The sequence below is a fragment of the Pinus tabuliformis genome, chromosome 6, assembly GCF_031772625.1.
Source record: "Pinus tabuliformis cultivar Carrire ecotype Pingquan chromosome 6, CPIR1, whole genome shotgun sequence".
Lineage (NCBI taxonomy): Eukaryota > Viridiplantae > Streptophyta > Pinopsida > Pinales > Pinaceae > Pinus > Pinus tabuliformis.
The window spans coordinates 434,012,933-434,027,120 of NC_142292.1; the positions used below are offsets into that span (position 1 = coordinate 434,012,933).

Here is a 14,188-nt window from a genome sequence, read left to right on the forward strand (position 1 = left end):
ACTTTTTTGTTGTTATTGTTGATTTTAACCAAAATCCACCAGAGATTTTTAAAAATTTGAGTTTAAATTGTTTAATCTATAGAATTCATGCCCTAGGGGATTTTCATGGTGTTATGCATCCGAAAATGTATTTTAAACAACCAAAAAATCACAAACTTGCTTGAAATTGTGTCCCCAAATTCCATTGAAAAAGGTTATTTCATCTATATGTTAGACTATGACTTAAATTATAATTGCAGTAATATTTATAATAATTAATATTATTATATTATAATTATTATATATAGGATTAATATTATAAATGTGAGATTAATATTTTAAAATCTAGCATTAATGTTACAAACTTTAAGATTATAAATCCTTGTATTAATATTAAACCTTAAAAGTAATGTTATAAACCCTAAGATTAATATTATAAATCTTAGGATCAATATTTTTTTTTTTTGTAAGCTGCGGTAGTTCTATTCATATAAACATATCAACATAAAGTACAAAAAAAGGAGCCTCAATCTGCCCCTAAGGGAAACCAGATCTGTTGGCTCCTTATCATCCAAGAGTCAAGAAAGTTTATGTTTGGTTCCTGTTCCTAAAACTCAAAAATACCACATCTCTTTCCTCCAAATAACCCAAAAGGAGATCTATTCTTTCATAGTGCTAAGAACCTAGCAAAGACGCAGAGCAAAGACTTCTGTGCCTTCCTAAAATTCTAAACCTATCACTTCATGACCAAGGAAATTTTTCAAAAATACAGAAGTCTCTCAGCAAAATTAACAGGTTTTAAAACTAGGAAAGAGAGCAGGAACCAGCTTCTTACTCCTTTGCAAAACCACGCTCGCTTGCTCTACTGGCTTTGTCTTGCTGCAGGTCCTTCAGCATAGCTCTAATATCCTTGATAAGTTCAGTCTGTTGACGCACCTGTTCTGCCAGACTGGAGGCCTCCTGCTGAGCAATTGCAGAAGCTTGCGCAATCTCAAGCATTTCCGACGCCACCTGCTCAAGAGCGTTTGCAAGGAGGTGCTTGAGCACCCAATAGGTGTGCAGGGCTCTACGATACAGCGTAAGCCTTCCACGCGTATGCCCAGGGTCAGGCAATTGAGAAGCCCACTCATTCATTTCTGGGTCAGAAGGTTCATCCAGGGCCCTCGCCTCCATCCCTTCCAAAACTTGCCTGATTTCCTCATTGGTCTCCTCCTTGTAAGCTTTTTCCGCCGCATACATGGCAGAGCTGGTCGTCCTGTTTCTTCTCCTTTTCCTGGGTGGCGGTCGGGTCTCTTCGGCTTCGTTTAAATTGTTTCTGGTCGGCCTGTTTGCTTCCTGCTCCTTATTGAACTGCACTCTTCCTTGCCGAACCAAACCCGGATCTCTGCTGCTCTGGCCCCAGTCCCCCTGGTTCCCCTTACCACCCTCTTGCATGTATTTCGACTCTTCAGAGCTCTCGATGTCAATGCTTACATATTGCTGCTCCTGATATCCTTCCTCGGCCATTTGCTTCCCTTTTTGGGCTGCCATCCTCTTCCTATCACTCATATTTGGAGCAATTTCTTCCTGCTCTGTGACTTGATTACAAGAATCCTCTGTTTTCGCTACCTTTCTCAAGCTAACAATGTCTTCCCGTCTGCCTCTGTTTCGTCTTATATCTTTGCTGCCACCTTTACCTATGTGATGGGATTTCTGTCCGCTCCCATGAACGTCTTTACTTCGCATGATGAAAAAAGTTATGGGGTGCGTTCTTTTCCTTGGGCCACGTCCCTGCTTCGCTGTGAAATTAATTGTCTCCTCGATCCATGATTTTATGGTCCTATCCTGTTGTCCTTTCCACCGTCCCTCCTGCTTTGACGTATTTTCCCTCCCCCCAGCCACGCGGGGTAACGATTATCTTTGTCCTGCATCATTAATATCTCTATCCAGCATTTGCCTTAATCCTTCCCATTTTTCCAGCGTGGACTGGGTTGTCCAACTGTCATCTACTTTGCCATTGTGTTCCGCACACCCCCAATTTGCTAAACAGTCAGCAGGCTTATTGCCTTCCCGTCGGACATGCGCGGTTAGACTGTATTCAATCCCTTCTAATATCTCTCCTATATCTCTGACTGTGCTGGCACTTCTCCAGCTTGTCACCACATGCTCCCAGTTCTTTCCCTGAACTAGTTTTCTGATTGAGTCGATGACCAGAGTGGAGTCTCCTTCTATTTCAACTCTCCTATAACCATTTCGCTTTGCAATTTTAAGCCCTTGGTACGCAGCCATAAACTCCGCCTCATTATTGGTCATAGTTCCACCATTGTCCGCATAGATCCACTCCGTTTTCCCCTGGTCATTCCTGATAATTCCGCCGAACCCTGCTGGCCCAGGATTTCCTTTCGCCGCACCATCAAAATTCAGTTTCACAAACCCGTCTAGAGGTTTTCTAAATTTTGTCCTGCTCTGATTTGCTGAAGGGTGTCGTTGCTTGTTTCCTTGCGGGAATATCATTCCCGGCTCCAAGTTTAGTTTCTTCAAGATGGCAGATTCTGCCTCCGACGCTTTCCAGTCTTCATCATCCCATTTCTCAGCGAGAATTGTCTCCCTAATTTGGTTGAAAGACCGCTTCCACACCTCCTCTGGCCCTGATGTCTTCCCTCTGAATAGTCGGTAGTTTCTTTCCTTCCATAAGTTCCAAATATTGAAACCTGCCGTGACACTCCAAGCTCTGTTAACTACTTTGCTCTGGAATTCAGCTTCTCCCCAATTTTTGATGGTTTGAATTATGTCCGTTGAGTTTCTATTTGTTTTGGTAAAGAGCTTTAACGTTTCCTCCCATTGATACTGTGCCACTGTACATCTGTTAAGTATATGTTCCTGGTTTTCTACAGCAGAATTACAGAGATGACATCTGGAAGGACCAGAAAAACCTCTTTTCTGAATTCTATCCCATGTTAGGATTCTCTTTCTTCCCACCAGCCAGGCAAATAATTTAACCTTTGGCCACCACTTTGTGCTCCAGATTTTTTTCCAAATTTGATCCTCCTCTCCTTGCTCTTGGTATGTTTTTATCTTGTAAGCCTCCTTAATAGTGAAGGTCCCTTTTGTTTCTTTTCCCCACCGTAGTATGTCATTACCTTCTCTGTTCCTTATTTTCCTCGAGTTCATTTCCTTATTGAAGGTTGTTTTTTGCTCTTCTGTTGGGTTCCTTTCCCATTGTTCCAGCTGTTTCCATATCCTCCATTCCCCATTGCCTTGGTCTGCATCCCAATAATCATTTACCGTTATCAGATTCCTGTGTATTCCTCTTCTTTGTATTTCCTGCATTCCTGTGAGATTAACCAATTTTCCTCGCTGTTGCCAAGATTCATCCCAGAACCTCGCTATCTGTCCCCCTTTGATTTCCCAGAATATATTATTATCTACTAATTCCCTATTTTGAATTGATAGGTTCCAGATATCCGATCCCCTGGGCATTTCCTGCTGTCTGATGATTTCTTCCGGGTTATTGGGCATACGATACTTAGTTGTCCAAATCACCTTCCATAAGTCCTGTCCTCGTTGTAACCATCTCCATCGAAGTTTGGCTGCCATCACCTGATTTAAAATTCCTGGGTCTTTGAGACCTAAGCCTCCCTTTTCCTTTGTTTTGGTTAAGGTCTCCCATGAGCACAGCGCCCATTTCTTTTCTTGTTTTGGTCCTCCCCAAAGAAATTTCCTGTATAGCTCAACCAGCTTATTACATATTCCTTTAGGTGCATTCATCACAGACAGGGAGTATATCGGGATTGCCTGTAGCGTGGCTTTGAGAAGCACCACCCTTGCTGCTACGTTCAGGGCTCTAAATGTCCAATTTTCCATTCTCTTTTTGATTTTCTCAAGAATATGATGCCAATTCCTTATTCTTGTGGATGAGGAGTCTAGCATTGTCCCTAAGTATTTGGTTGGGAGTTTCCCTAACTGGTATCCCAGGACTCTGGTGAGATGCTTTTGTATAGGTTCCACTATATTAAAGAAGAAAGTCCTGGATTTATCTTTGTTTACCTCCATACCTGTAGCTTCCATAAAAATTTCTAGGATTTTTTTGATCCTTTTTACTTCACGAAGGGTTGCTTTACAGTATATCATTATGTCATCCACAAACTGTTGATGGGTGACAATGGTTCGGGTTCCCCATAATTGTAGCCCTTGAATGTTGTTGTCCCTTAATTCCTTTTTGATATATCTTCCTAAACCTTCAGCTGCTATTATGAACAAAAAGGGGGAGATAGGGTCCCCTTGTCTGAGACCTCTTGTTGCATTAAAAGTTGTTGTAGGCGCTCCATTAAGCAAAATAGAGTAGTTTGGCGTAGAAATCATGCTTAATACCCAATTTACCCATCTGTCACAGAATCCAAAAGCTTTAAGGATCTCAGTTAGATATTTCCAGCTGAGCCTATCATAAGCCTTTGATAGGTCTAATTTGATCAACATACCTTTTTCCTTCTTTGTTTTCAATGTATGGATTACTTCTTGTGCTACCACTAACCCATCCAAAATCTGTCTTCCTTCAACAAAACCGGTTTGCTCTGGTGAGATAATACTGGGGAGAATTAGTTTCAGTCTTTGAGCTACTATGGATGCCACAATCTTGTAAATGACATTGCAGAGGGCAATGGGTCTGAATCCATCTGCCTGGTCGACCTGATTAGTTTTAGGTATAAGAGTCAGAAGCGTGGCGTTTATGCCTGGCCATAATCTTTGATTTATCCTGACTTCTTCTGCTATCTCCACTACTTCATCAGCCAGAAAGTGCCATGCCGCTTGAAAGAATTCAACAGTATAACCGTCTGGGCCTGGAGCTTTATTTCTCTTCATGTTTTTGACAATCTCCTCCACTTCTTCCTTGGTTATTTTTCTCATTAGAGCCTGGTTTTGGTCTCTGGTCACAATTTGAGGTATTTCTCTTTTTATCTTTGCTATTGCCTCTATTCTGTTCACTTGAGTTTCCTTCAAGATGTCTTTGAAATGATTAACTAGCACTTTCTCAATCTCTTCCTGCTGAAGAACTCTTTGCCCTTCTTTGTTTTTTATTGAGAATATTCTGTTTCCTTGACGGTGTTGTACCATGGTTTTGTGGAAAAATTTCGTATTCCTTTCACCCTCCCTGAGCCATTGAACCCTTGATTTTTGTTTCCAGAGTATTTCCTCTTGTTTCCTTCTTTCCTCAAGCTTATTTAGGATCACTCCTTCTTCTTTTGTTCGCTCTTCCTGAATGCCTTGAGTGATGTCCATTTGTTGCAGATCTTCCATTTTCTGTTCTAATTTCTGCTTTTCTTCTAGGATATTCCCAAATTCCTCTTTGTTCCATTTTTTTAATTTGTTCTTTATTTCCTTCAATTTAAGCTGAAAGGAATGCATTTTGTTTTTACCTCTCGGGTTACTTTCTCTCCACCAGTCTTCTAGTTTTTCCATTAGCCCCTCATCTCTCAACCAGAAGGCTTCAAATTTGAATGGTCTGTTGGGAGGTCGTCATTTTATGTCAATTTCTAATTTAATTGGCCAATGATCAGACCCTATAACAGGAAGTATTGATGCTTCTATGAAGATATCCTTGATCATTATTTGCTCAGAGATTAGAAACCTATCCAAGCGCGAAGCTATTTGGTTAGCTCCTCCTCTTCGATTGTTCCAAGTGTGCTTTCCATTTATGGTCTGGACATCAATCATCTTTTGTTCTCTTATTAGGTCTCCAAATTTTTCTGAGACCGTATCCAATCTCCTTATCCCTCCTCTCTTTTCCTCTGTGGCTTTAATCATGTTGAAGTCTCCTCCAATTATCCATTGTTTTTCTGGCATAAGGCCTCTTAATGCTTTTAAATTTTTAAGGAAGTTCTCCTTTTCTGTCTGTAAATGAGGGCCATACACCCCTGTTACCATTACCTCCTCTGTTGTACCTAGAATATGAGCATTTCCTGTTAAAATCCTTGGGAAACTCATCCAGTTAGTGAATTGGATTTCATCTGGGTTCCAGAGAAATACCAATCCCCCAGCACTTCCCAAAGCATCTTGTCCCATCATCTGATACCTGCTTTTATTTCTGTTTAAGATTTCACTCATCTTCTCCGTGCTTACTTTGGTTTCTTGAAGTATCATGATGCTTGGTTTTTCCTTTTTCAGTCTCTCAATGAGATACCGTTGTTTGCCTCTACTGTTGAGGCCGCGTATATTCCATGTTGTGATTATCATTTTAACAATTTTCGGGGGTTTTGGAACACTTCTGACAGTGGTATTACCCTTCCGGAATTTACAAGTGCCTCACCTACAACTTGTATTGCCTCAGTGAGAGGTTTTCTTCCTCGCTTTTTGCCACCTTTGCCTGCTCTGCCCGTTCCCACATCTGGTTTCTCTGTACCTTGGCTTGTTTTCTCCCCTGTGCTCCCTTTTTTTTTTTCTTGGTAACGTTGAAAGACTTCCTTGTATCTTTTTTTCTGTTCTTCTGGGATAAAGCGGTCATCTAGCCTGCGCCATTCTTGTATTAGTTTTTCCATTTCCTGTTCCTCCTCATCTACTGCCATGTTCTGTGTATCTATCTCCATTTCACCTTGATCATCTTGATTGTCACTTAAAGTTTCGTTTCCCTGTTCTGTTTGACTTTGATCACTCTTTTTGCTTTTCTGTTCCCCAGTTATCTCCATTTCCTCTGCTTCTTCTTCCTCACTACCCTCTGTTTCAGGATCTTCTTCTTGTAGGACTTTAAACTTATTTTGGTTTTCGGGTTGCTGTTTTCCCTGTTGTTTAGCTTTCGACACTCTTCTGTTGTCTCTTCTCCCCCTCTTTTTTACTACTTTAAACTCTTCTGCTTCTCTCTTTGTTGTCTCTGTTTCAGTTTTCCTCAAGATTTCTGCTTCCCTTTCTTTTTCGGCTTTGGTTATAGGGCATTCTCTGGCTAGGTGGCCATACTCATGGCATCTTCTACATCGAAATGGAATATGCTCGTAGTCTATGGTTTGAGTCCATATTTCGTCATGATATTCCAGTTCAATGGATTCTGGGAGAGGTTCAGTTATGTTCATGTAAGCACAGATCCTAGCATAAGTATTATATTTACCTCTCTTCGTTGATTCAGCTACTTTAACAAAAGATCCTATTAGGTTTCCAATGCCTTGAAGGATATCTGGTTTCCAGAATTCTGAGGGGAGACCATAGAGCCTTATCCATATTGGGGCAGCTAATATCTTTTCCTTATCCGGGTTATAGCATTCAACCCAATGTCTCATTACTAGCCCTGCGTTATTCATGAAGTAAGGCCCTTCCTCAAATATCCTAGTCCTGTCTTCTAAGTTAGAAAATATCACCGTAAAGAACCCCTTTGCTCCTAACTTTACCTCTACATGACCTTTTGGTTTCCATTTCAGATTGATCCATCTCATAAGATCTCTCTCCGCGGGCCAGTATCCTATAAACTTGCAGATTAAAGCATAGTCTCTCATATATGCTCTGTATTTTTCAAGCGTATTAGGCGGTATTACTAACCTTGGGGTATTTGCTGATCGTGGTAGGCATTTGCTCTGGATTCCTGCTTTTCTTTGTGCTCCTGTTGCTGAAGTCTCTCCATCATTGGATCTATCCTCTTCTTCTTCTCTCTCTTTCCTTGCTTCACCTGTGATTACTTCCTTATAGGAGGGGATCTCTCCCCCCCCGGCCTCCATCCCCATTCCTTTGCCGCAGTACCTGTGTTGGATGCTTCACCGGTTAAAATCTGCTCGTGAATGCGTCTGGAGGGGTTCAGACATCCAAAATATTGCTGCTTCTCAGGAACTTTCCGTCCCTGTCCCTTGCTTATTGGGATTCAACCGAGGTTGATCCCCTGCTGCCCTGCACACGACCCGTCGACGAAACCCTAGCTTCGTGCTACCTCGTCGCTTGAATCGCCAGAGCCCCCGTTCGTTGCATTCCCGTCTGTCATCCCTCAATCTTAGGATCAATATTAAACTGTAATATTAAACCCAATATTATAAACCCTAATATTAAGCCCTACTTTTCAATTAATACAATGCGACATTGAATAAATTACAACATAATGGAACATTGTCATAATTATTGTCCCACTAATTGTTGCATTCTGACAATGCTTTCCATGCTGCGATGTTTGATAGATTTATGTACAATTCCAACGTAACAATATTAAGCCCTACTATTAAACAAAATATTTAAAACCTTAACATTATAAAACCTAATATTATAAACCCTAATCTTAATATATTAGACCCTAAGTTTAATGCATTAAACCCTAAGTTTAATGCATTAAACCCTAGGATTATAAATGTTGATATTAATATTATAAACCCTAGGATTAATATTGAACCTAGGATTATTATTAAACTCGATGATTAATATTATAGCCATAATATTAATATTAAATCCAAATGTTAAACTAGATATTATAAACCTTAATATTAAACCCTAATTTTGAAATATCACAATGTGACGTTGAATAAATTGAAATATAATGTAACGTCGCCACAATGATTGTCACATTGATTGTTGCATTGTGATAAAATTTGTTACAGTGTGATGTTGGAAATATTTATGTACCATTCCAATGTTACGATATCAAAGCCCAATATTATACTCGATTATAAACCCTAACAATATAAGACCCAATATTGTAAACCCTTCCATTAATATCATAAACGTTAAGAATAATAAATCGTAAGTTTAATATATTAAAACATAGGGTTATAAACCCTAGGATTAATATTATAAACACAAGGATCATAAACCTTAGAATAAATATTATAAACCCTCACATTATAAATCCTAGGATTAGTATTATAAACCCTAACATTAATATATTAATATCTAAGTTTAATATATTAAACCCTAGGATTATAAACCCTAGTAATAATATTATAAACCTTAGGATTAACATTATAAAATTTGTGGGGTTTGTCCTCGGAGCCCAAGTGGTCGTTTGGTAAAATGACACACCATATGGCACGAGTTCGATCAACCGCGACCCATCATCTTGAAAAACATTATAAAATTTGTGACAATGATTATCATGATGTTGTATTTAATATATTAAATCCTAACATTAATATTGCAAACCCTAATATTATAAACCAAAAGACTAATATTATAAATCCTAGGATTAATATTATACCCTAGGATAAATATTATAAATCCTTAAGTTATAAAACCTAAGACTAATATATCAAAACCCTAAGTTTAATATATTAAACCCTAGGATTACAAACCCAAGATTAATATTATAAACCATAAGATTAATATTAAACAATAAGACTGATATTTTAAACCCTAAGAATAATATTCTTTTTGTAAGATTGACAAAAAACCTTCTATTTCATATCAAAAACCATATAGGAATGCATACACATCCAACAATTGTTATATGGCCTTAACCTACCCACTGGAAAACTAGGTCTATTGGCCATCTAACTACATGATAAGCCATCCAAAATTCAAATGTTTTTAGACTATCTGAAAGTGCAATATAAGTATGAGTATCCTTAATATTCCTAATATCTAGATATCTAAAATAGAAATAAAAATTTTGTAAAGCCATCCAAAACACTACTCAAAATTTTCACAAAAAACAAACATGCTAGTCAAACCATTACTCATCAGATGAGTCAACAGGCGTTAGATATTTGGCGACAGAACCCAATAGCTCTATCTGTGGGAGACAATGGATATGCTTCTCAATCCAATTGAGATGAACATTTTGAAGTTGGATTCAACGTTGTATCAGTTGAAATTTCCGGTGAATTTCATGTAGCTCAGAATTTGGTTTAGATGGCCCAGCTGGGCTGGAGCCAACAGATTTTGTCACTGTGTTTTTCATAATCCAATATAAGTAAACTGACTACAGGAATTGGGTGTATCTACAACTAGAATGACAAGGAGACTACACTAAGTATATCCACTCTCCCAAATCAGGATCAATGTTTTCAACTTGCTCCTTTAATTATACTTCCCAACCTCATATCAATTGACGAGCAGGAGGAAGGGTGCTACTATAATCCTGAGTGGCATCCCAAGCTCTGCCCATTATACCATGATGAACTCTACTCGTATATGGCGGAGGCAAGACCTGCCTTTCCCCATGCCCACGACCTCTTCTATGACCCTAATCATTGCCGTTCTAGCGAGAGTTCCTTTTGGAAGAGGTGGGATCAGCCATTATGTTAAAATTCAAACAACCCAAGTAACCATTGAACATGATGAAGACCACATGAAGAGACATTGAACCTGGAATGTTGATATTTCCAATGTCTATCAACCAGAAACCTGACCAAGCCTATACTTGACCAATTAAGAGACAGAGAGGCATAGGAAAAGAACCTAGCCGAAAGAAGAAGATGCATGTAAGCATAATACAATATAGGGATAAGAAATAAATTCAAAATACCCATAAACCTCCTTGGCTCTAGTTTGACCACAACTCAAAATGTTGTAATTTTTTCCATTAGAGTCTAAGACCCTTTTGGACACAGGGGTGTCTGCCATGCATGGTTACCATATACCCAATTTACATAGTCCACTTGGAGAGGATGGTAAATTATTAGATAGCCATCATAATTGTAAGCATGTATCCCCATTACATTGGAAAGGATTCTGACCTTAATTTCTACATGCAAAGCCATCAAGGATATAAAATTTACGTAAAGCACACAGAAATTGGTAAAGCACAAAATTTTGGCTTCAAATTTCTTGATACTTTATCAAAAAGTAACCCAGTTTGCCTAAAGACTTTCCAAAATTTGCAATTTAGAAGCAACCATGAAACTGGCCAAACAGAGACACATAACTAGGTCTGAGAAGATGAGATTACAATTGATAATAAAAACATACCCGCACCAAATTCTCACCTCCTAGAAGCCATGAATTTGATTGAGTCTCCTCCCCGCTATTGTCCTTGAGACCGGGAAAGAACGTTTATTCCCATTCGACGAGAAAATAATCAAATTAGAGAGAATCTACGAGAGAAATATATACCTTCTGCCCCCCCATCTCCCAAGATATCCTCCCTTGTTCAATGGCATCTTACACATGCAAACGATTGAATGCAAGCGTTAATTAGCCACCTTTCTTTATGGGATATCATTACTCTCCTTGGCTCAGATTCCACTAGGGTCATTGCACCGTCTCTCACCTTGATTGGGGGAAGCCCTAAGATTAATATTAAAAACCTTATGAATAATATTAAAAACCCTAGGATTAATATTAAACATTAATATTAGACCATAATTTTGGAATATTACAATGTGACATTGAATAAATTGGAATGTAATGTAACATCGTGACAATGATTGTCCTATGACAATGATTGTCGTATTGCGACAATGCTTGTCACACTAAAACATTGGACATATTTCTATACCATTCTAACATCACAATATTAAACCCTATTATTAAACCAAATGTTATAAGTTGTAACATTATAAAGCCCAATATTATAAACCCTAATATTAAACCCCATTTGTCTAATGTTGCAATATGATGCTGAATAAATTACAATGTAGTGTAACATTATGACAATGGTTGTCAGACTGATTGTCACATTGACACAATTATTTTCACAATGCAATGTTGGATACATTTCTATACCATTCCAATGTCACAATATTAAACCCTAGTATTAAACAAAATATTATAAAATTATAAAATTTAAACACTACTGAGAGGGGTTTGGGGGGGCAGGGGGGAAGTGGCACGGAGGGGGGATTGAATCTGTAGTGTACTGAATACCAATTATTAAAACCTTTTTCTGTTTTAAACAATTAATAAATATGCATCATTTAACCAGTAGCACAATGTACATTTGTAGATCAACACATAAGCATATAAATCATATGGGCAACATGCATGAGTAAGAAACATATAATAATCAAATCACAACTACACAAATCATCAACTCGTAAGACACAATATATAAGGTGGAAACCCAAAGGGTAAAGTTCATTGTCAACAAATATTCTTCGTCTTAATATTTCTATGAATCTCAGATCTTCTTTTACATCTGAATCACTGGCCACCACCAGTGTTAAAGCCTCTACCTACAAATAAATGTGAACCACCACTCACTCGGAAGCCACAACTCCAATAAACCATGCAGGCCACAACCTCCTAAAGACCACCACCATCACATGTTTTCCAACCACCACTGAAAGGAATCTTCTGATACCTTAACAAGTTATCAAACCTATCCTAGAAGGAAGGAACTACTCCCTTAGCAAGCCACCACTCGCCTACAAACCTCTACCTACAACACTAAAAGCCCAAACCTTCAAATCCACATGGCCGCAATTTCATTTATTTTTAAACTGCAACCTGTTATCACTCCAAAATTTATTTAGAAGTTGTTAGAGAAAAAAATGATAGAGGTAACCACAAACCTACTTTAGATATTAGGATCTAGCCTTCCTAATGCTCAGTGGGGGCTCTCTCTTTGTGATTTAACTTTTTTTAGTTAATTTATTTTAGGCTAGTTATGATTGTACCTGGGTATTGATTTGGATTTGATGGTGGGATCAATTAGATGAACAGAGGGGTGTCTTTTTCCATTGGGCTATGGGGTCAAATGTGAAGAAAACAGTACTGGATCAAGTTCTAAAAACAATGTCTATAGGGAAAGATAGCTCAGTTACTTCAGATCTCAGGGCTGGATGGTCAAGTGGTTTTCAATCAGATCCAAGGAGCAATTAAGGGTTCCTTAGGACAGATTGTGAATAAAGTGAAAGAGGTCAACCAGGATGGGAGAGAAGTTAAGGATTCTCAGGTCCGGATATCAAAAGAAAACATAGAAATGATAAACTATTCAAAACAAATTGTACTTAAACAAATTCTGAGATAAATTTCCAGTTAATTCATTCAAATTTAGATAACATTTAAGTTTATGAAAAACATAAGAAAATAAAAAATTTGACAAAGAAAATACTTCACTGTAATAGCTCAACAAATGATTCCTATAATGTAATCCCTTGATTACTTAGTCCAGTCTGCTGACTTGAAAAATTAGTACAATAACCCTCAGGTTTATGATCAATACAACTCTACAAATGTATAGCAATCCACACCCAATACTTCAATTTATGAAGTATTTATACAAAAATAGTTCACAAAATATCCCAAACTATCTTGGGAATTATTCTAGGAGAAAGAAATATCTTCGTGCAAGAAGATAGAGACAGATGTTGAATGGTTGTATGATTTCCTTGTTTATTAGGTTGTGTTGTCTTTATGCTCTGATATTTTTCCTTTTATTCTCTGCCTTGCTGTTGGTCTTCACGCTGCATGTTCTTTTCACTCTGACCTTTCAACTGATACAATTTTACCTAATACTCTTTCAACTGGCTAGCTTGTCATTATCCTTTTACTGTGCTTTTTCAACTTTACTGTACATAATTTTTACATTTTGACTGTGTATTTCTACAGTAAGTCATTTTATTTCTCCCATGTTTCTGCATCTAGTAAAAATTGCATCTGCCTCCTTGTACTTGGCAAAAGTGGCTTTATTCACAAAAAGGTTTTTTACCTCATGCTGGAGGTAAAACAACTTCTCAAAAGTCTGGTATAGGACCTTTCCGGTTGGCATCCCCTTCATAGATGAAGTATTTACCTAATCTCTAGCCACCTCTCTAATTCTTCTATTATAGTCTTCCTATGGCATTAATTTATTATTTATTACTAAGGGATTTGGTAAACCATTTTGCCCTCAAAATTTCAGACTTAACCATGAGTCTGTCTACAACCAGTTGCATGGTTTGGCACTTATCTTCTAGGTTTAGCATTAGATTTCTCTTGGTAAGCACCCTTTTTACTTCCAATATTGTACCTGTCCTGTCAGGTATCTCCAATTCCTGCAATTCATACTTATTTTTGGAGTTAAGGAAGTGAATGATCCTAGTGGCTTCCTCTAGCATGTCTCCCAGTTCTGTTTTCACGCTCTGTATGGCTTCTGTAGCTTCTTTCACTAAGTCCATTTGTTCAAAAACTACCTGAATGGATGGCCAAATATCATTGACAGAGTCAATGATATTAGCCCATAATTTTTCCTTGGCTTGGCCAAGCAGTTCCTTTAAACTCAACTCTTTCTCTAAGCTCTTTATTATTTCATTCATTCTGGTAGCATTCTGTACTTCTTCTTTATGCATAATCTGGGTAAGATTACAGTCACTCTCTAGACTGGTTATCTTTTCTTTAAGCTTGTTCATCTGTG

The 14,188-nt window shown here is 38.1% G+C and overlaps 1 protein-coding gene across 1 annotated transcript; it reads right to left on the reverse strand.

The window, feature by feature from the left end:
• Positions 1-5,472: 5,472 nt before the first annotated feature.
• Positions 5,473-6,018, reverse strand: LOC149259163 (uncharacterized). The gene has a single exon (XM_089453509.1). It carries the CDS (start codon positions 6,016-6,018, stop codon positions 5,473-5,475), a length of 546 nt encoding a protein of 181 aa, XP_089309635.1.
• Between the last annotated feature and the right edge of the window lie 8,170 nt (positions 6,019-14,188).